The sequence below is a fragment of the Hydra viridissima genome, unplaced genomic scaffold, assembly GCF_058129835.1.
Source record: "Hydra viridissima isolate aposymbiotic clone 2 unplaced genomic scaffold, HvirCarnegie_v1 scaffold_2, whole genome shotgun sequence".
Classification (NCBI taxonomy): Eukaryota; Metazoa; Cnidaria; class Hydrozoa; order Anthoathecata; family Hydridae; genus Hydra; species Hydra viridissima.
Genome location: NW_028324301.1, coordinates 19,685,780 through 19,708,623, shown reverse-complemented (window position 1 = coordinate 19,708,623; position 22,844 = coordinate 19,685,780). Strand labels below are relative to the sequence as shown.

At 29.7% G+C, this 22,844-nt stretch overlaps 2 protein-coding genes across 6 annotated transcripts; both read right to left on the bottom strand.

Annotated features, from left to right (window-relative positions):
- On the bottom strand, window positions 1–22,152 carry LOC145196316 (copper-transporting ATPase 2-like). Of its 3 annotated transcripts, XM_090077930.1 has the most exons (23): window positions 22,125–22,152; window positions 20,158–20,219; window positions 19,687–19,764; window positions 19,113–19,393; window positions 18,846–18,992; window positions 18,580–18,743; window positions 15,235–15,476; window positions 15,004–15,160; window positions 14,782–14,892; window positions 14,167–14,384; window positions 8,871–8,919; window positions 8,655–8,759; window positions 8,403–8,531; window positions 7,017–7,151; window positions 6,737–6,925; window positions 6,159–6,341; window positions 5,861–6,008; window positions 5,314–5,469; window positions 4,992–5,134; window positions 4,511–4,714; window positions 3,955–4,175; window positions 3,627–3,714; window positions 1–273 (listed from the first exon to the last, which is right to left on the bottom strand). In XM_090077930.1, the coding sequence occupies exons 2-23, from the start codon at window positions 20,166–20,168 to the stop codon at window positions 211–213; spliced, it is 3,222 nt and encodes a 1,073-aa protein (XP_089934056.1). In that variant the 5' UTR covers window positions 20,169–20,219; window positions 22,125–22,152; the 3' UTR covers window positions 1–210. The 3 variants fall into 3 exon arrangements, with proteins under 3 accessions (XP_089934056.1, XP_089934057.1, XP_089934055.1); XM_090077931.1 differs by lacking the exons at window positions 20,158–20,219; window positions 22,125–22,152 and adding an exon at window positions 20,610–20,635 and having other exon boundaries at window positions 5,314–5,379; window positions 19,113–19,435; XM_090077929.1 differs by lacking the exons at window positions 20,158–20,219; window positions 22,125–22,152 and having other exon boundaries at window positions 19,113–19,435.
- On the bottom strand, window positions 20,820–22,807 carry LOC145185503 (metallo-beta-lactamase domain-containing protein 1-like). Of its 3 annotated transcripts, XM_090077932.1 has the most exons (3): window positions 22,719–22,807; window positions 22,479–22,639; window positions 20,820–22,224 (listed from the first exon to the last, which is right to left on the bottom strand). In XM_090077932.1, the coding sequence occupies exon 3, from the start codon at window positions 22,222–22,224 to the stop codon at window positions 21,634–21,636; it is 591 nt and encodes a 196-aa protein (XP_089934058.1). In that variant the 5' UTR covers window positions 22,479–22,639; window positions 22,719–22,807; the 3' UTR covers window positions 20,820–21,633. The 3 variants fall into 3 exon arrangements, with proteins under 3 accessions (XP_089934058.1, XP_089934059.1, XP_089934060.1); XM_090077933.1 differs by lacking the exon at window positions 22,719–22,807 and having other exon boundaries at window positions 21,497–22,224; window positions 22,485–22,625; XM_090077934.1 differs by lacking the exon at window positions 22,719–22,807 and having other exon boundaries at window positions 21,497–22,224; window positions 22,439–22,553.
- Between the last annotated feature and the right edge of the window lie 37 nt (window positions 22,808–22,844).

Sequence of the window (22,844 nt, the reverse complement as noted above, 5' to 3'; positions counted from 1 at the left end):
TATGGTTTCTTTATAGTAGTTTTTTAAAAAAGAATTTACACTCATTATACGCTTATTTTCTTTTAAACAATTTATAATCAGTAACGAATTTTCAAAAATCCCTCATCTAGATTTTCGATTTAGTACAACAAAGTAATAATAAAAATAGATATATATCAGTAAAAAGAATTAAATAAAATTCAAATTAAAAAAATTGCGGTATTCTTTCCATCATATAAACGTGTTGTAGGAATTGCATGAGTTGTTGTAAAATCCCTTCTCATTATACGTTATCTAAACAAATGACAAAAAGTCTTACGTAAAAATGCAATTATCTTGGATGTTTTATTTGCAAAAATAGGCTTTCCTTGCAGCGAAAATGAATTTTGCTACAGAATAAGGTCGATATATTACTATCAATTTTCTGACATAAGAACTTAAAACATGGTCCAGAAAAAACCCGGCTACTTTTGATAGCAAAAATAAATGATAGAAAAAATTAACTATTTAACTGCTTTTTAATATTTAAATAACGGCCAAAACATGCACATTTTAAATAGATTGACGCGTATTAGTTGCGCTCAGCGACAAAATGTCAACAAAAGAAGAAACTTCGAAAAGAAAAATTTTGCACAAATATCTTTAAAATTCGCAGGTTTCTGCAAGACTTATTGCAAAACAATTTAAAGTTCCGAGAAGTGCAGTTGGTGATGTTCTAAGACGATATAAAAAAGCTCTATCAATCAAAAGAAAGCCTGGTACTGCTGGACGAAAGTAGTTTTGTTGATAAAAAGTTAGTGAAAAAAAAGACCTCAATTGAAAAAAAATCCGGGACTGCAAGATTATCCTAACCGCTCAAAAAAAAAAAGTGTTCAAGTGAAAGAACGTACAAGGTTATTGTATGACAATACTCTTACAAAACATGGCGGCTGCATAATTATGGATGACGTTTTAGTGAGTAAATTTAGTAAGAAGATGATATGGCAATTTATTTGTAATTGCCTACAAGAGTAAATTTTTCGGAGCAAAATCAACAATGGACAGTAGATTATATATCGAAGAGTGAGTCTTAAGAAGCGTTTGCTGTCTTCCATTAATCAACATGAGGTCCTACTATATTTTGGCCTGATTTAGCTAGTTCACATTACGTTACAATGAGTGGTATAATAAAAAACGGTCTCGTATTCGTTCCCAAACACATGAACCCAATTTCGTCCAATCGAGAAATACTGGGCCATAATGAAATGATATTTAAAGAAGAAGAGTAAAATTGTTCATAATCACACAGAAATGTGTGATAATTGGAATAGGCAAGTCAAAAAAGAAGTTGTACAAAAATTAAAGGCTGGTATTAAACGAAAAATTCGAGTATTTCTTCGAAAGCAAGAATAACTTAACATTTAAACGTCTATGCATGTCTTGAAATAATGTACTACAATAAAATAATATTGTTAAGCAAAAAAGTTTTAGTTTTCATATTTAATTTTACTATCAAAAGTGGCCAGATTTTTTCTGGATCATGCTTTAATTTTCTTTAAATTTTCTTTTTATTAGATCCGGCATGGCCAACTATATTCACGGCCATATATCTTACATTTTTGAGAGGGAATTTAAGAGGCCGGTTTTTAATGTTTTTGACACAAACCAATACTTAGGTATTATTTTAAAATCTAATTCTTCTTGAAGAATTTACTAGTTTAAAGAGATTATATTTAAAATGGTCAACAAATGTGCTGCACCAAAATGTTTATCCGGATATTTAAGCAACAAACATAAGCAAACTGCATCATTTCATTTTCCATCAGACCAAATCTTAAATCAACTTTGGATACGATTTGCTAATCGTTCAGATTGGATTCTAACAAAACATTTTGTTTTATGCGAATATTCCAAGAAGATTAGTCAAATACATTCACAAATACAAATACTAATCGTTCAGATTGGATTCTAACAAAACATTCTGTTTTATGTGAATATTCCAAGAAGATTAGTCAAATACATTCGAGAAAAATGATACACTTTCAAGTTTACATGACTTTAATGAAGCAGTAGCACCACCTGGGTTTCAATTTAAACGATTTGAAAAAGGTGTTCTATTTTATAATATAGCATTTAATGAACAGACATACTTTCCAACTATATTAGAATCAATAACAGTTGGAGACCTGAATGTGCATTTTCACTGCAAGGGGACACCACTTCCATTACCAAGTTGGTTTGTCAAAGGGCATAATGCAAAACTTGATAAAATTGTATTTTGGATTTAATTGAGAATGACATTTCATCTTTATCAATTCCTGTAATTAAGTCATCAACATACATGGTACAAAAATATGCACCAAAAAGCAAATTTGTTTGTGAGAATCATGAAAGTTGGGGAATTATTTTTTCAACAAAAATTTTTGTCAGTGTTTTTTTTTCAACAAAATTGGAAACGTAAGTTCTATGTTAGGCAAGTTGTATAGCATTTGTTTATATACTTTATTAAAATTTTCTTTCCAATGAGACATTTAAAAAGAGACAAAGAAAAAAATAAAGTCAAAATTGGAAAAGTAAGTTTTATATTATGCAAGTTGTATAGCATTTATTTATATACTTTACTAAAATTTACCTTCTATTTGAGTTCTTTGAATTATTTCTTGAAATTTTTCTTAAAGCTTAAGAATATACATAAATATAGATATATATTATAGATAAATATAATGTACATAGATATAAATGTACTTTGATTTGAGTAATTTTTGTGACATTCAGTTAACTTTGGTATTTTAGCAATGACTACAAATCTCCAACAAATATTACACAAATGTCTTCAAATCTTTGATAACTAATATATCTTGAATAAATATGTAATAATAAACAGCAATTGTTTTTTTTGTATCAAAGAAATATAAGTAAATAATTAAGGTTTGAGCTGCTCTTAAAAAATTAGATATTTAGTGCAGCAATTTTTTCTGTTCGAAAAAATTGCTGCACTAAATATCTAATTTTTCCTCCTAAAGAATGTAAGATATACAGCCATGAATATAGTATGCCATGAATCTGGACTCCTACTATCAAGAAATAACGCGATAAACTTGAGATTTTTGAAACCCCAATTATTTTAGACTCTTAAAGGCTGTTTATATGGACAAAGGCTAGCCTGTTTGCCAAGATCTTGGCAAAAAACAGTGAGATCTCATTTGCCGGGCTAGCTCTCTTAATCATATAAACGCAAAATAAAGTTAAAGATATAGCAGTTAAGGATTTTTAAGTAAAAAAAATCCTAAACTGCTATATCTTTAATTTTATTGTGCATAAAAAATAAAATTAAAGATTTAATAAAATTAAAGATACTTTTTAAGTAAAAAATCCTAAACTGCTATATCTTTAAGACCTAAATCAGAGTAAATTTTTAATTATGTTTAAAATAATGATTTTTATATCTATTTTTATTTGTAAGTTTAACAAAAAATTCTATTTCACATTTATCTTTTCAAGAAAACGTTAGATATAGTTTAAGAATTGTATTAAGAAACACAAATATCTACACAGAAATGTTTCATGTAACGTAAACAACTTCAAACTTAAGCATTTAGATAAACTTCTTTAACAGAAAATAATGAATAATAGAATAATAGAAGCCTTCCAGATAAAAGTCAACTCACAGGTAGCTCTATGTTTTCTATCAAACTTTCTTCACCTTCTTTTACAACCGTTGAGTAACGTTTCAAAGCATGTCTCTTTTTCCTCCATCTAACAATTTCAATAATCAAATAGAAACAGGTCACCAAAACCAAGTGCGAATAAAAAGATTCAATTTTACAGATTTTTTAACCAATCAAAAAAACAAAAAAAGTAGCTAATCAATGTCTTTTACTTGAATAATTCGAGTAAGGGCATTGATTAGCTACTTCTAATAAAACGTGATAAATAACCTCAAAAAAAAAACAACTAATAAACAAAAAAACACTTTACACTAAAAAGCTAACAAACCTTTTTAACCAAAGTGAAGACAATACAACTGAAACTGATGATAATGCCATTGCAATGCTAGCCATCCATGGTTTTAATACAACCTCGAAACTGGCAAAAACTCCAGCAGCTATAGGGACTCCGATAATGTTATATAGAAAAGCATACACAAAGTTAATATGAATGCGTCGCATGGTGGCTTTTGAAAGTTCCATTGCTGCCACTACATCCATTAAATCATTCTAAAAACCGTGTCTTTATTGAATGTATTATAGATTTAACATAGGAAGAATTTATCTGATTTTCATAAAAAAATGGAATGTTTAAGCAGCTTTAATATTACGGTTTAAACGTTAGAAATGGTTTTATTACACTGCTGACTTTTGAAGATTGTTGTTGATATATATTGAAGATTTTTATTCAACTATACAAAATAATTGTAAGATTAACAAAGTTTAGAAAAAAATCTTTTTTCTTAAAGTTTTTAAGAAGAAAGTTATTTTTCCTTAAAAGCAATAAGAAAATCTAATTTCGCAAGAATAAAAAAACTTGTTTTGTTTATAATATTGAAAATTACCTTAATTAAAACTATTCCAGCTGTTTCTAGAGCAACATCAGTACCACTACCAATTGCTATTCCAACATCTGCTTGGGCAAGCGCAGGTGAGTCATTCACTCCATCTCCTACCATTGCTACTTTTATGTTTTTACTTTGAAGCTCCTTCACAATTGTAACTTTGTGTGACGGCAACATCTCTGCCATCACATCTTCTATACCAACCTTTGAGATTATTTTGGAAAAAAAATTTCAACTATCAAATTCTACAATTTTAAGTATCATCCATTATGGGTAGGTTTAAAAAAATATTAAATTTTTACATAAATCAATTTTTCAGTTTTCTGTAACTAAATTGTTGGGTATGTTATTAAAATCCCATATCAGTGTGCAATAGCATGATTTTCTGATTCCAGTAATAATCCCTTTTTATCAAAAGGAAAACTTATAAAAGGTACCAAAACAACCACTTGGTGTTATAACTTAAAAAGTAAAAAGTAACCTCATTGGCTATAGCATTTGCTGTTTTTTTATTGTCTCCAGTCAAGAGCACAACATGTAATCCCATGCTGATGAGAGTTTGAACAGCCAAGTGTGCACTTGGTTTTACAGTATCTGCTACAGAAACCATTCCTAGCAAAACATCTAGATAAAAAAAATGCAGAAAATTAAAGGAAAACAGTTTATAAAGTTTTAAAATGCATATAAGAGTTTTAAAAAAATTTCAAGCTCTACAGAAAAATTCTTAAAGGTTCTGCTTTTTAATAACATAAAAAAAGGTGTTCAAAATAATAGAAAAAAGAAAATAGTTTTAAAACCCATACCATTGACAGCAACCAAAACTACTGTCTCTCCTTTTTCCTCATAAGACATCATCATATAATCAATATCTGTAGGCAATGAAATATTATTGTTCAAAATCCAGTTACGATTGCCAATAAGGACATGAAAAGTAGAGCCTTCAAAAGCAGCTTCAAATGCTTTGTGTAAATAAAAAAAAAATCTTTTAAATGTAGATTATTTAGAAGTATTATATCATCACCTTAAAGTAAGAACACATCATCTCAATTTTTTTCTTAACGGAAAAAATGTGAAAACAAACTTTGATGGCAAATATTTTTATTTTTTCAAAAACAATGTAAATATAATAATTTGAGCATTTCTACCTAAAGTTTGTAAGGAACTGAGATGTTTTATGCTCTAATATGAAAACTAAAAAAAATTTAGATGGTGTGTTCTTACTTTGAGGTGACAATACTCATTAAGTAAATATTTTATTAACTATTATCAAACAACAAACCCCCTCCACCTTCTATACATACATATATTCAACACAAAAACACAGCAAACAACAACATCATCAAGCATTACTTTCAATATGAGAGTTATTTAATTCATATTTTTCATTTAAAGGAGTGGAGTTTTTGAAATGTTCAATTCTTGTCACAAGACATTTTAATCCGAAGCCTGAAGTTGATTCATATTCACTGTAAGATCCAAAAGTACTGGTCCCCAATACCTTAAACAATAAAACAATACAGCCAACTTTTTTAAAAACCAGATATATGATCTATGAATTGCTAACTATAAAAAAAATCTTGTAACAAAAGGAAGGGTATAAATAAAATTAAATATGATTTTAATTTTTTCTTAAAAAAAAAAAACTAACCTCTTTGGCAAAACTTGTGATAGCTTTTCCTATGGGATGCTCACTGCCACATTCTGCAGTTCCAATTATTGCCAAAAAAAGTTTTAAAGAACAATCTTTAGGGGAGACAAATATAAATGTTTGTGTTACTGTTGGTTTACCATATGTTAAAGTTCCTGTCTTATCAAACACAATGGTTTTTACCTATAGAGAAAAATAAAAAAGTACAATATTGACTGAAAAATCAGTGGAGGACAACTCTCATCTTCAAACAAATAGAAAATCAATTCTAAGCTTTTTAGCTGATGGTTTTCTACATAAATGTTTTTGTAATTTAGATGTTCTTATACATATGATTAAACAACCATTTTATAGAAATAATTTTATAAATGCTTACAATTACAAAACTGCTCTTTGTATTAGACTAATCAGGAATATTTTCATTTTTAGATTGCAAATAATAAATTTTAACACAATTTAGTGTTTGAATAGATTAGTATGCTATCTAATGTAAATACATATTTGATTTAAAAAAATTGCTTTATATTTAAAAACACATTCTATAATAAAGAAATCAGCAAAAAAAATCACATTGTAACCTTGTGAGCATTTTCTAAGAGTTCTCCTCCTTTAATTAAAATTCCATTCTGAGCTCCAATACCAGTTCCTACCATGACTGCTGTAGGGGTAGCGAGGCCTAATGCACATGGACAAGCTATGCACAACACAGATATAGCTGTACGGAAGGCAAACTGTATCACTATTTCGGTTTCAGTGTAAAGATTTTTCTAAAAGAAATATCCACAAAAGTTTTAAAATACACCTAAAAAATTACCCAATTGGCTTTTTATCAAAAAAAAATTAAATTTATTAGCTTACATCATAATTGTGCTTAAGTTGACTGAAATCAACAAACCCAATAATTAACCAAACAAAAAAAGTTATCAGTGAAAGAGCAATAATAATTGGAATAAATACACCAGATATTTGATCTGCAAGTTGTTGAATAGGTGCCTAAAAAAAAGGAAGAGAACTTTCACAAAAAAATTTTTTAAATCAAAACCTATAAATTGTAGATGGACCAATTCTAAACAGTACAAAAATAATATTTTCAGTGAAATTTAGAAAAGAAAAAAGTCATCATATTTTAATAGGTTATACTTTATTTTTTCATTCACACACACGCAAAAAAAGAGAAGGTCTAGCAATATTAAAAATCAAACTATTTGTAAGCATCAGAACAATGATTTACGATTTATTTACTGAGAATTGAAAAGTATTTAGCTAAGAGCTAATAGCAAGAAATAAACTGATTCAAACTACCTTTGACATTTTCCTGATCATAATTCTTTTAAAAACTATTCTTGGTCATAAATTTTCAAATATTTTTGCTTTCTGATATTAACTACTTATAACTTTAGTTGAAGTTTCTAAAAATTTCAAAAGAGAGTTTCTAAAAATTTCAATAAAGTGAAGCTACTATCTTAAGCTTTATAGCTTGTAACTAAGAATATAAGTTTTTTAAAGAGTGTAAGTTTTGTAATTTTACCATTAAAGTTTTTTTTTCCTTTACACAGCAGTTGAAGTTCAAATTTTAATCATAACTTTTTCAGTTACTTTATGATAATTTATTAAACTTAATTATACAACAAAACAAAAGCATAATTATATAAATTGATCAACAATAATTGCAAACATAAATTGATTAACAATAACTTTAAGTATAAATTCATTAACAATAATTATAAGAATAAATTGATTAATAATAATTTTAGGAAAAAAGTCATTATCAATAATTATAAGATTAAGTTCATTAACAGTATTTATAATTAAAATTCGTTAACAATAATTATAAGCATAAATTACTAATAACAATAATTCACCATAAAGAGGTTTGAAATGAAAATGAAACAACTAAACAAAAAAGTTAATTGAGGAAGAAAAATTAGTCAAACCTAAAACTTAATTGAGGAAGAAAAATTAGTCAAACCTAAAATCTAATTGAGGAAGAAAAATTAGTCAAACCTAAAATTTAATTGAGGAAGAAAAATTAGTCAAACCTAAAATTTAACCTAAATATTAACTGTGAGAAAAGAAAGAGGTAGCTAGAAGGAAATATTGGGAAGAAATGTATATTCAGAGGATATTTCAGTTTTGTAATGACAAAAAAAGCAGCATTTGAGTTTCAATCATAAAAGAAAAAAAAGTATATTTGTTAACTTAAAACTCAAAACACAATTATTTATAACCAAATTAGTTTCTTACTTTAGACGTTTGTGCTTCTTCAACAAGCTTGATAATTTGTGCCAGCGTTGTATCTTCACCAACATGAGAAGCTTTGATCAAAAGTGTGCCACTTTGATTTATACTTCCACTAACAACAGAGTCACCAACCTATGAAAATAAGGTTTATATAGATAAAATAGTTAGTATCAGTTTTTAATGAATGTTTTTGGTGAAGGGTTTACTGCTTACTTGCTACAAATACTAATTATTAAACTTATAAAAATATCAAACTTTTTTTGGGACTGGCATGGACTCTCCAGTAATTAGTGATTCATCAGCCATTGATGATCCATCAATAACATAACCATCAACTGGTATTTTACTACCTGGAACTACCTATGTAATTAACAAGGGATAAAAAATATGTATATACAGAAACATGTTTTCTTTTTCTTTTTGATTGATCATGTAAAATCCATAAGAAAAATTTAAAAAAACAATTCAAACCTGAAGGATATCACCTCTCTGAACCAAATCTATGTCAATCGGCGTTTGACTAAAAAGGTTTTACATAATTTACTGATTAACAATAATTATGTAATAATAAATCAATAATTAATAAAGCAAGACAAACTGATACTTTATATACTTGCCCCAGCTAGGCAACATATTCATTAAATAAGATGCTTTTATTTGTTAAGTTGACCTCCTATTTTTAAATCAAAGGAATAGTAGCTTAATGTTTTGTAACTGATGCATAAGTCAAGATGAATTTTTCACATGTAACTTTTTTCTCTATTTGCATATTTAAAAAGTGTTTTAAAAATAGAAACAATTTTCTTGGCTTAATAACGAAAATTCAAAACTTGTGTTTCTAAAGTTTTTATATTGCTTTTGCTTTCAAAACCATAAAAATTTGCAACAAGAACATTCACTTTATTATTGTTTGTACTGTGTAAAAAATAGTAACTACTTAAGTAAGTTTTCTCAATCCCACAAAAGCTTTTCATTTAATTAAAATTCTCTTCAAGCTGCTGAATCATTATTCTCCTATGAACACTTAACCAAAATCAATCCAGTTGAAGATATGGCAGTTCTATTTAATGCTTCTTGAAACTGGAAGGAAAACTGATCTGTTTTTAGGCTTATTGAGCTATGAGTTGCAAACTATTACCATATATACTGTAGGGTGGTCCTTAATTTTCAAAGTTTGATTTTTGTACAGGGCACCCTTGAATTTTGTTTATATGCATGCATAAAAAATTCACAAAAAAAATCAGCTAAATCTGAAAACATTTAGAGGTCCCTACCACATATATAATAGTTAAGTATCATGTGGGGTTCCGTGGCTGCATGTCACTAGTTGTTATGCTGGTGAACTCTTTCATTGCACACTATACCGCCTGCATAATTTATCAATATGATGTTACTTATTTATTGTTAAATTATCCAGAATGCATTTCACCAGCTGTCAGCCATTTGTAATCAGACACTGACAGACACTCAATATAACAATAATATTTGATGAATCTGAATTAGTGACTACTGACTCTCTCAGGGAAACTTCCGTAACAACTGACCTAGTGGATACTGGATCAAAAGTGAGTGTTTTCTTTGTTTATTTTTGCTTAAATATTAATTTGCCAAATTATATTGATTTAACAATGAATTATTATAAAACAGACAGAATGACCGATCCGCTGTGCTAAATCCATTTTAAATTGTTAATTAATATCAATTGCCTGAGTGCCATAGTATCGAACTTGACTTTTCATTTATGCACATAATTGTGTATTTTATTTATTGGTTTTAGACCTTGTCAGAGTTTTCATATGTCATTGTTGTTTATTTATATTGCATAACATAAATTTTGTCAGTTAGTTTTCTGAGCTCTATAAGTTTTTGTTAGAAATTACATATAATTTGAATAATTAAATTGGATGGTAACAAATAAAATTTATTATTTTAAGGGAGATGGCCAATGCTTGCTGTAGGACTTCGAAACCAACTACAAGACGAGAAACTGAGTTGTGGCTGATAGGCCAAATGTCTGAAATTCTCAGCTCTACAAAGTTACCGTCAAAGAAGGAAGTCATGGCACTTTTCTTCTATTACAAAGAGGCCACAAAACAGACCGTTCGTGAAGCATCACATTCAACAACTAATGACGTTCTTGAAGTGTGGGCTAAAGCCCGCATCCCAACACGGTTGAAGAAACACGTTGTTGAAAAAGTTGAATGTCTGTTCCATGAATATGATAAACTGAAGAAAAATAAGGAAAATAAAGCAAAGCGCTCTGAAAGTCCACTGAAGAAGGAAGAAGAATGGAAGGATGGCTTAGAGAGTCTTTTTGACATTGCTCATGCGGACACCATGAAGATGATTAGCATGCAGGAGGACAGGGAGTTCCTGTTAGCTCAGCATGAGGCGGGACAACGTGGTAAGATGGGAAGTGTTGACAAAGCCATGGCCAAAAGAGAAAGAGATGTTCACAGTAGAGAAGAAAACTTCAAGAGAAGAAAAGAGAGAGAAGAACAGGACAGAGTGGCCAGAGAGGAGAAAGCTATTCTTCAGAATTCCGAAAGCGAACAGGAGTCTGGTAATGATAATGAAGCATTTGGTGAGCCATCATCAACCACAACTTCAAAGAGAACTAAACGTAAACGTGGCACACACAAAATACTGAATGACAAGTTAGCAGTATGTCTGGATATGGCAAAGGTCAGTGATAGAAATGCTGCACTAGTCCTGACTCCAGCACTGCAGCACCTTGGTCATGACCCAGCAGAGTTTAATATCAATCGATCGTCCATTCGAAGAGAAAGGATGAAATGTAGGCAGAGAATGGCAGAGAACTTGAAAGCAGAATTCAAGCCAACAGTTCCACTAACAATACACTGGGATGGGAAATTGCTGGAAGATATCAGTAGCAAAAAAATTGTGGACCGGCTCCCAATCCTCGTGTCTGGACTAGGAGTTGACCAACTTCTTTGTGTACCGAAGCTGCCATCTGGAACTGGAGAAGCTGCAGCAACAGCTGTTTATGATGTAACTGTAGCGTGGGGCATAGCTGATAAAGTCAAGTGCGTGTGCTTCGACACTACTTCCGTCAATAGTGGTCCAAGAAATGGTGCTTGCATCCTACTGGAGCAGAAGTTTGACAAAGATTTGCTCTGGTTTGCTTGCCATCATCACATTTTAGAAATAGTCTTAGAGGCAACGGTTACTCTTTCTCTTGGCCCTTCAAAGGGTCCAGACATTATGATTTTTAAAAGGTTTCAAAGCAGTTGGGAAATCATTGACCGGTCAAACTTTCAGGCATCTAGTTCGAATGACATCATGCACAGTGCTGTTTCCAGTGTTGCAAATGAAATTATTGCATTTGCTGAAAACCAACTGCAACAGTTTCAGCCTCGTGATGATTATCGCAAACTGCTAGAGCTGACAATAATGTTTCTGGGAGGCGTTCCATCTCAAGGATGCTCATTTAAAGCTCCGGCAGGACTGCATCGAGCCAGATGGATGGCCAAGGCTATTTATTCATTGAAAATATGGATGCTGAGAAGCCAGTTCAAGATGACAAAGAAAGAAGAGAAGGGAATAGCAGACATGTGTCTTTTCACAGTGACTCTGTATGTCAAGGCCTGGTTTAGAGCACCATCAGCGCCATCTTCGCCTTGTGTTGATCTCGAGCTTATCAAGGAGATCAACAAATACAAGGCACAGAATCAAGCAGTCTCTCAGATCGCAATGAAGAAAATTTTAGGACATTTGTGGTACTTGTCAGAAGAACTGATTGCATTGGCTTTCTTTGATGACGAAGTCTCCAATGACACTAAACATCTGATGGTCAGTGCCCTGCAAGCACCGGGTGCAGAATATCCTTTGAAGAGGATAACTGTTGATCCTACGCTGGTGAGCTCCAAGAACTTGGAAGACTTTGTCACCGAGAGCAGTCGTAGATTCTTCACCATCACTGGTCTACCGTCAACTTTCCTCAACAAAGATGTGAAGCTCTGGTCTGCAGATGCTGACTATCAGTTGGCGAAGAACACTGTCAGTAGTATGAGAGTTGTGAATGACATAGCAGAACGTGGAGTTGCCTTAATGGACGAATACAACAAGCTGCACACAAACGATGAGGAGCAGAAACAGTGCCTTCTCTTAATTGTAAAGAAGTACCCCCAGTGATTTCCTGATCGAGCGAAGAATACCCTGGCAATGGACTAACTAGATGGTTTTTGTCACTTTAACAGTCTCAACACAGAAGGACAATAATAATTACAATATGTAACACTGTAACAGTTGTTTAAATGTGCTTCAATAAAGCAATGTTGTGCTCTGTGATCATATTTGTCCTAATCATTCTGTTGTGCTCTGTGATCATATTTGTCCTAATCATATTGTAGAATACTGAGCATATGAGCCTTCTGTGGGCACTTTTATAGATATAAACTCTGCGGTAGAGACCCCTAAAATGTATTTTTTTCAAATAAAATTTTCAGTACAATTATTTTTTCATAAACGTCAACCATTGACGGGGGTGCCCCGTCAGAAAACTGAAGAAAATTTTTTTTGTAATGAATAAGGACCACCCTAATATACTGGTGTGTAAATTAAGAATTATGGCCATTTAGGACAGGTTAACCAGCATTTTCTTCTTAAACTATCTTACAATTTTTAATGTCATTTTTTAGGTCACTAAGAACTATAAGAAGGAATCTTAGTGTTCTGGCTCAAGATTTACCTCTCATATTTTGCATTTTTGCAAACAGTGTGATTTAGCAAAAGCTCTACAGAGATCAATCTAATAGAGAGGAGTCAATCAGGTGATTTTTTTCTTGAACTTGTTTATTAAATTAGTATATGTAAATTAAGATTACTTTCAAGAAAGACAACCTTTTTTATATTATCTATTATTCTTTTAGATTCTTTTTTGATGCATGTGATTTTTTTGCATTTGTTCATGTAAACAATCACAGCTGTCCATTTTTTGCAAGCATCCTCTTCCACTTCTGCATAGCCTTTTAAATGCTTAGTACCATTTTTTAGTTTAGATATTAGTAGAATATTTTAAATAATTATTATTATAACCTTTGATAACCTAATAAATATAATTATAACCTTTGGACATATTTTCTTTGATACGTTAAATAACAACTCCAAGTTTTCTAGTTAACAGTTAAAAAATAAAAAGTACTCAAAACAGCATGATTTGGATCCACTTTTAAATCAGCTGAAACTTATTCAAGAACTAAATAAACTAATATTAACATTTACATGACTCAAGTCTGAATTAGCAATCCACAAAAGATCACAGTGGTTTATTTTAAAAGTTTTGCAGCTCATTTTTAGAAATTTTACACACAATTCAAAGTTCTGAAAATTTCAAAAATTTTTTTTTTCAAATATCATTTGAAGAAAAATTTTTTGAAATTTTCAGTTCATCACCTCATTTTCATTCTCAAAATCAATTGTAACAACAACAAATGAATTTCATATTTGATGCACTTAGTATTACTTTTTCTAAGAATGTCACAATATACATGCATCCTATATGAGAATTAGAATGCATTAATCTAACAAAACTAACAAATAGTATTTTATTTTGTTTATACTATTAATAATTTTGTCATGCTTTAAAATACAATCTGCAGAATTTAACAAGCATGTGATTGGCATCAATTATTAAAACACTACTCCCCTTAAAACTTGATTCATTAGCTAGTACCTCAAATCCAATTTTAAGAGTTCCTTTACCTTAATTTACAAAGACTACTTCCAGGACAAAAAATCAGCATACCTTTCAATAACATTTGTAACAGAATTTAACTTGACAAGCACAGCTTCTGATGGTTGCAATGAAAGAAGTTTTGAAAGTGATTCAGATGTTTTACTTTTTGCAATATGTTCTAACCATCTTCCCAATGAAATAAAAACAAGCAACATTGGTGGCGTTTCAAAAAATGTCATGGGGCTTCTTTTTGGGCTTTGAATAACTGCCATCAATAAAACAACGAACTAAAAAACCCATTACACTTGGAAACAAAATTGTTGCAAGTTAAAAAATCAAGTTTTATAAAGTTGTAATAACAAGAGACTATGGGATATAATTATATAAAATAGAAAAAGTATAAAACTTTATAAAAAGCATTTTTTCTAATCCATAGATTTTTAGATTTGTTTATTTACAAAAAACATTACTTTGTCAAACAGCTTTTCTCTAAATAGATAAAAAATAAAATCATATAATTGAAAGAAAATCATAACGCTGAGAAGAAAAGAAAAAAGAAAACAAAAAAGAAAGTATTTTGAAAGCTTAGACTGTTTTAACATGGAAAGATATATGAGTTATACTTAATACATAAGATATCTTGCATTTTGTGGAAATTATTAATTTAACTTTATTTAATCTTACAGAATATAAATAAGCAACAGTAGTTGCCATGACAATAAGAAAGTCCATGTTCATTGAACCATGTTTTAAAGACTTGAATGCCATGATGTAGAAATGCTTTCCACCAATTACCTAGAAAAAAAGCTATGTTTGCAATAAGCTGCAAATTATTTTGATTGTTTAAAATAAGGTTTAAAGATTTTAAGCTTGCAGTAAAAAATAAGAATCTCAAATTAAATTTACTTGCACAGGTGTACAGAGCAAAAAGAGGAGCAAATTTTGCAGAGACAAACCATGAGCAAGATAGGGTCCATTTTGTTCTCCAATAAATGAATATGCAATAACCACAGCAAGAACAGGAATTCCAAATATTAGTGAAACTAGAAAAGATGCTCGCCACCTAAGATCAAAGCTCAACATAATACTTATATACAACAAAACATAATGAAGTTAAAATGTTTAAGAAAGACATACTTTTTAATGCTTTTTGAATGAGATAATGCTTCAGCTTTACTGTGATCATTGGCAGATATGCTAGCTGTAAAACCAAGATCACCAATCAGCTCAATTATATCTCGAGGACCAATATCATTAGGGTCAAATGTAACTCTTGCCATTGATGTTGCTAAAGCAACTGAAACTGATATGATTCCATTGTATTTAACTAACTGCGATTCAATAGCATGAACACAGCTTGCACAAGTCATTCCATCGATCTGAACAACATGTAGTTAAACCCAATTATGACATTCCTTTAAAGTTAGTGACTTATTCAAACTGGTATGGTGAAAGGCTGCAAACTGCATCAACCAAATACCTTAGCCTATATTTTTATTTTACTTAGAGGTCTATTTAACATAAGATAACAGAGGTAAAATCTCTTCTAGTTGATATTTATATCAATTCTATATCAAACATATCAATCATATCATTTTATATTAATCAAAATATAAATTCTGCATTTTTTTAATGTTCAAGTGCATCTCTTTTGATAAGAGAACATCATTTGACTTGTAGTAAATGGGTATCATGTAACCATTCTTAAGTAAGATGTCTATTATAACATGTTATTTGCAAGCGTTAAAGATTTATTCACTAAAAGTAAATAAGGTAGTTAAAAACAAACTATTTCAGAACAAATATTTTGTCAGTCAATGCTAAGATGTTGAGGAGCTACAGACAGCTATCCTTTAATCAAACCTCTCATACTCTTGAAGTATTAAATGGTTTTTAGTCATTTGCCTAAAAATCTTCCTTTTAGAACAGACAGAAGAAAACATCCACACCCATTCTGAGAACCATCTTTGGTTCAAGTGTGAATTGAGTTCTTTTGATCACTTAAACATTTGAGGTAATCTATAAAAGCCCAATCTTGAACTCTTTAGGGTCCTATTTTAAGGCACAAGACTTTTATAGTGTTTTTAATTAACATTTTGGTTTTATGAAAATGAGTAGATCTTAGTTAATCATAAACATTCACAAGAGAATAGGTTGTTTTGAATAATTTTGATGTATTAATTTTTTGCATAATTATTTGCTCCTAAAACAAAAAAATAAAACATAAACTCTATTAAAATAATTTTTAAGTAACTTTTTATTCTTATTGATAGAAATTAAACCTAGGGAATGTCATTTAGGTTTCTTATCTAGAATTGGTAAGTACCCATTATACAGAGCACCTCTAACCCATTGGGTTAGATGGGTAATGACAAATGAGAAGCCAAAATCAAAGTATCATGGGGTACTTATTCAGGTATTACTTTTCTTCAATGTCTGAAAGCATGCTACCCATTTGGTACCATTTTATTCCTGATAAAAATTACAATAATGATAATCAATCTATTAAACTAAAGTAATGTTTTTGGAATTGTTTAGTATACTAAAAAATGCAAATATTAGAATAAATTGTAGTCAAGTTGCAATTAGTTTTTTAAATTGCAGTAATTATTACAGAAATAAAACTACAATATTCCCAAATGTGTACTAAGTATTTCATAATATTAATTTTTAAATAACCAGTGCATTATGGAGATCTTTACTTCTTGAATATTCCAGAGCACAAAAATCAAATTGAATCAGCTTATTGATCAAGTACTGTTTATACACAAAGAAAAAGTAAATGAAATTGAACAAATGTTTCTTAATCATTTTTGACAAACTCTTTGTCTTCTTTAATGTCATAAATTTCCAAAACATTGATTGATATGAGGGTTATTGAGGCTCTAGCCCACATTATGCAAATAATTTCTGAAAAGCCAACAACTTTAAAAACAGAATCAATCCTATCCAAATTGCATGGCTTGATGGTATTGTGAAGTAATATTGCCTATGTAAACACTTTTAAAAACACCTTTTGTTTTCTGCAGGGATGGGGAATTGGAAGAAAGAAATGCACTCCTAACTCAACTCTTGACTCTTTTAGATTATACACCAGTTGATGCATCAGTAGGAAAAAAACAAAACTAAAGTCAACAAACTAGAAATAAAATGGGCAATAATTAACTTTTGAGACTATGCTTAATATCGTATTTAGTGAAATTTAAAAACTAAAGATTTACAAGAAGATTATAATTAACTTACCTGTATTAACTAAGTATATGCATATGAATCCAATATTTAAATTTTATACAGGCTGTTGATCAATGTTCATACTTAAATTTGTCAAATTAAATTGGAGTAATAAAGAGAAAGGATTTGTAATTTAACAGGATTATCCTATTTTTATTCACCAAAGGCTGTCATCCAGCAACTAACCAGCTGAATGTTTACTCATTTTCATTTAATTTTATACAGTATGTGATTAAGTGAATAAATAAGTAAAATTATATATACAGACTATTAGACAAATGTTACATTTTAAATGGCTGCCATGCTAATTAACAAAAGTTGCTACTAAATTGGAATCTATGCACAGTAGGTATTACTATGTATCTTTGTAAATAAATAGAATATAACAATAAGCCACTTAGCATTTGAGTTAAATTCACTTCCATCAATCTGATTTATTGCTTTTTTTGAAATTGAAAAAAAAAAAAAAAGTTTGGAGTTAATTGTTTTTTTTTCGACTGATTCTGACTCTTCCAAAAACAATCACCTCTTGACTCTGTACTATCTGATAATGGAACCTTTAGGATATTGGATTATTAGTTTTTTAGAGGTTTCAGACACTGATACAACTGATAGAGGTCAGTTATGTAAAATTTTTTTACCTGAGTCAGGTCAGAAATTAAAGCATAATTGGGGATTAACAAATTTTTTTTGCTCTTTTTGGGGTCTGATGCCTGTTTGGGTTGGATTTGGTTTTTATTGGGACCTGAACATTCACTAATTTAACCTACTCAACATGTCTAAATGCAAATATTTTTTTGCTACTATTCACAAAAATGTCCTCAATTATTGTATTAAATGTGGAACAAACCAAATAAGCCAGCCATGAAATATTTTAGTTATGAAGTATTTTTGTATTGAAGTGTTTTAGTTAAATATATTTAACTAAAATATAGTTCATCAATGATTTTATACAAAACTACTTTATAATGCTGCAGTATGGCTCAACCTATTTTATATTAATTTTGATTAAAATTTTGTATTTGTCATGAACTAACATTAAAGCTTAAACATCACATAACAAACTTCAATGTCCCTTCTTTTTTTCAAGTTGGTACTATCTTATTGGGCTGCTCTACTCCAAATACATACAATGTACCATTAGGATCATAATGTGATATATGTCATAACTCAACAAGCCCAATTGTTTCAGCTTTTTAACGAATTTGAAAATACATAAACATACATTTAAAGAAGTTTTAAAATACATACATGAAGTTCCAATACTTTGTAAATATATGTTACATCTTCAAATAAAGAAGCTTTAAAACCAATCCTTTCTATGTAAGAAATAACATCCTGCACATTAACTTTGTTGCTTAAATAATGTACTTCAGCCTTCTGGGTCAACAAGGCAACAAGACATAACTTGATACCTTCAAAAAAAAAAAAAAAAAAAAAGATGAGTACTGGAAAAATATAAAAAAAAAAACAAACTGTCATTGCATAGAGTTTTAGGGTAAATACTAAAATCCTACCATCAATTTTATTCATATGGTTTTCTATTGTTGCAACACAAGAAGCACAACTCATGCCCTTGATATTTAAAAAAACTTTTTTTACTGGGTTTTTATTTATTTGCTTGATTAGGGGTGACATTTCATTCTTTGAATACATTCTCCTCCCTAAATAGTAAAAAAAAAAAAAAAAAAACAACTTTTATATCTAAAATAAATCATAAACACTTACTAGTTTAACTTCAAGTATAATACAGCTTGCAAAATAAAGTAGTAATCTTGATGTACCTGATTTTATCAATATAGGGGTGTATCCCAAGCTTCGAATATAAAACATTAATTCATCAATAGTTATTTTATCAAAGGAATGATCAACAGATATTAACTTTTCTTTGCATGACACTTTCAAAATACCGTTTTTTTGCTCTAAGTATGCTTGGACTTTAAAAGCATCTAAAAAATCATCTTTTACTTTTATGCAGGTGGTTTCAATTAGCACATCTTCAGAAATTATTTCAGTATTAATCATGCAGCGACTATCTGTAGTAAATTGACTTCCAGTTTGCAGGCTGTTTGATTGCAAAAACATTTTTTTATTATTGTTTACCTTACTAAACAAATTAAATAGAATATGTAATATAAAATCAGTGCTCAAAGTTACATTCAATTACTGATCAAATACCATCCAATAGTAAAAAATTACCTAAATATCTTAGGATACTTTTTTATTGCATTAACTTCGTTTAATACCTTAATAACAATATGTTGGATGGTACATGATCAAAACCATATAACCAACTGCTACTTTTGTCTCACAAAGATTTCTGGCTATAATAAAAAAAACTGGACAGTAATCAATTACCCAAATCTGGATTCAGCAATCTGCTCAGCTTCCCATTCAGATGAAATACCTGTAGCTGTTTTCACACACTTTCTTTTACTAGAAGAAGAAAATGATAATGATAAGTTAGAGGACAACCCTTAAAAAATTAATGATATAGATATTGTAGATGCATCAACAACAGCACCTAAAAGCTTTGATCAAAGAGAATTAAATGACCTAGTGAAATATTTATGTTTACCAAAAGAAACTTGGAACTGTTAGCTTCTAGACTTAAAAACAAAAATCTGCTGCAAATAGATACAAAATTTTGATGTTGCAGAACCTTTGAATGCAATAGCTCAAAATTTGTTACTCCACAAGCTTATCTCAAAGAAGAATATGGGCACATAAAAAAAGTACTAGATGAACTCAAGTGTAATGAAAAAAATTGATGTTTTGTGTTGAACTTAAAATGAATAAGTTTTTACTTGGTAAACAAGGAGGGTATACAAAAAATCCATGTTTCCTGTATTTATGTGATGAGATAAATCCAGTCAGATTAAAGCTGATTGCTAAAGAAAAGAATGTCATTAATCAATAATTGCTATAGAGTGAAAATTGATTTTCTCACATAGAGTGGAAAAAAATTTTCTTCATATCAAATTAGGCTTAATGAAGCAATTTTACATGAGGGTAATTTTTTTAAGTACATTAGCTCTGCATTTTCTGGTCGAAGCTATGACAAAATAAAAGATGGCATCGTCACATACTCAATAACTAACATAGAGAAAAGAGTATAGAAATGTTTTGTGAATGCCGTGAAAACTTTTTTTATTGGGAATACAAAAACAGAAAGTTAAAAATGTCTTGTAGAATTGTTGCTTGAAAGTTATGATGTAGGCTGCAATATGAGCATAATGGTTCATTTTCTCAACAATCACCTTGATGAATTTTCTGCTAACCTCAGTGACATTAGTGATGAGCAAGGTGGGATCTTTCTTCAAGATCTTAAGGTTTTGGAGGAGAGGTATCAAAGCTGATGGGACATACATATGCTTGCAGATTACTGTTAGGGTATTCAAAAAGATAGTCCAGACATGAAGCACTTCAGATATTTCCACAAACTAAAATTTGTTCCATAAATAAGTCAGTGAATTTCTTAATAATTATTATTTTTATTTTTGTATTATTATTATTCTTAACTTCACACTTTATTTAACATCATGTGTTTTGAACACTATGATTTAAATTATCTTAGCTATATATAGTATAAATACTTGAAGAAAAAAAAATTGATAAAAACTACAATAGGATTATCATATTTCCTTGAATAACTCTGCAATAAATCAAGACAAATTTTTAAAACTTTCACCAATTATCTATTATGCTATTAGTAAGAGTAAAACCACCCTAATTAAAATGAGATGTTAAAACTTTGGCATCAACATACTTTTGAAATTTGAGCTTATGTTATGTTAGTAAAAATTTTTATCATTTAACATCTCATATTAATTGAAGTGGTTTAATCTCTTCCTTATAGCATAACAAATAACTGGTGAAAATTTCAAGAATTTAGCTTGATCCATTACTAAATTGAGCTATTCAAGAAAATGTGATCATCAATACTTTGAGCACTAACTTATCTTGACTATGCAATATATTTACACTTAACATCATAAAATAGAGGTATGTTATAAAAACAAATACTTGGGATAATAGATAAAAACTATGTTATTAAACCAGATTTTTTGGGAAATTGAGTATATTAAAATGTTAGCATGAAAGTTTGCATGTGCATTACTCTAGGTAGATTTAAGTACCACACCAAAAAGTTAACTTGAGTATTGTTGGTTCAAAATGTTAAAAGAATTAATTTGACAAGAAACTTTCCATCATATCAAGTATATAGAAATGAATGCTTAAAAAAGTTGAAGGCTTGAAATTTCAAAAAAGATAAATAAATTAAAAAAAAATTCACAAAAACTGTCATGTTTTAAATATTTTGCCATGCCCAGGAACAATATAATCACATTGTTCAATTATAGATGTACGATGTTTTTCTTGAGTAACAGCATCAAAACTAACATTCTTCCAAATATTTTCATCTTTTTCATTTTCAAACAAATCACCACATAATGCAACCACCCCATTGCCATAATTTTTCACACCAGAAACAATAACAGTTACATCTGCAGAAGTGTGGCCAGGTGTTGGAACAATTTTAATAGAGTCATTTAGAATATACGGTTTACCAGAAGTAAAGTCATGAGCAAAATATTCATCCCTGAAATTTATGTCAAACCCAACAATTTGAACAGCATTGTGAAATAAATTTAAATTTCCGATGTGATCTGAGTGACCATGAGTGCCAACAACATAGGCAATTTCATCAGGCTTTACATTTTCTTCTTCTAACCTTTTTAGCAGATCATCTTTTTGCCATGCACCACCTGTATCAACAAGAATATTTTTGTTACCTTTTATTAAAGTTGATGTTCCAGAGGCATGATACTTTTTGAATTCATCAATATATCCATATCCATCAAGTAGGACAATAATATCATACTTATTTGACATCTAGAAGACAAAAATGATTCTTAATGATTTCTAATACATACATACATACATACATACATACATACATACATACATACATACATACATACATACATACATACATACATACATACATACATACATACATACATACATACATACATACATACATACATACATACATACATACATACATACATACATACATACATACATACATACATACAACACATACATAGTTCTTTATTTCATGTTATATTCTAAAATATGTTTACTCGAACTTTTTTAGGCAGGTGCAGTGTTTAAAAAGTCTTTTCTGCTTTAGGTTCTTCGCGATATTTGTAAACTCCACGCACTTGGATTAAACCCTAATCTGAATTCTGTTTCAACATTAGAGAGTTCGACTTTAAATGAGATAATCAGGGAGAATTCAAATCTATTAATGAATAGAAGTTTCACTTCAGTTGAAATTTATTTTGAGAATTACAGAAAGGCGGGAAAGCTACTAGTAAAACCTCAAATTCTTGGTTGAGTTTGTTAGCTCTAAAAACAATCATTTTATGTACCATTGAGTCAAAATGCGGCGTCCTTTTCTAAACAAACCTGTTTAAAATACGTCGTCTTGGAGATCGTTGAGAGTT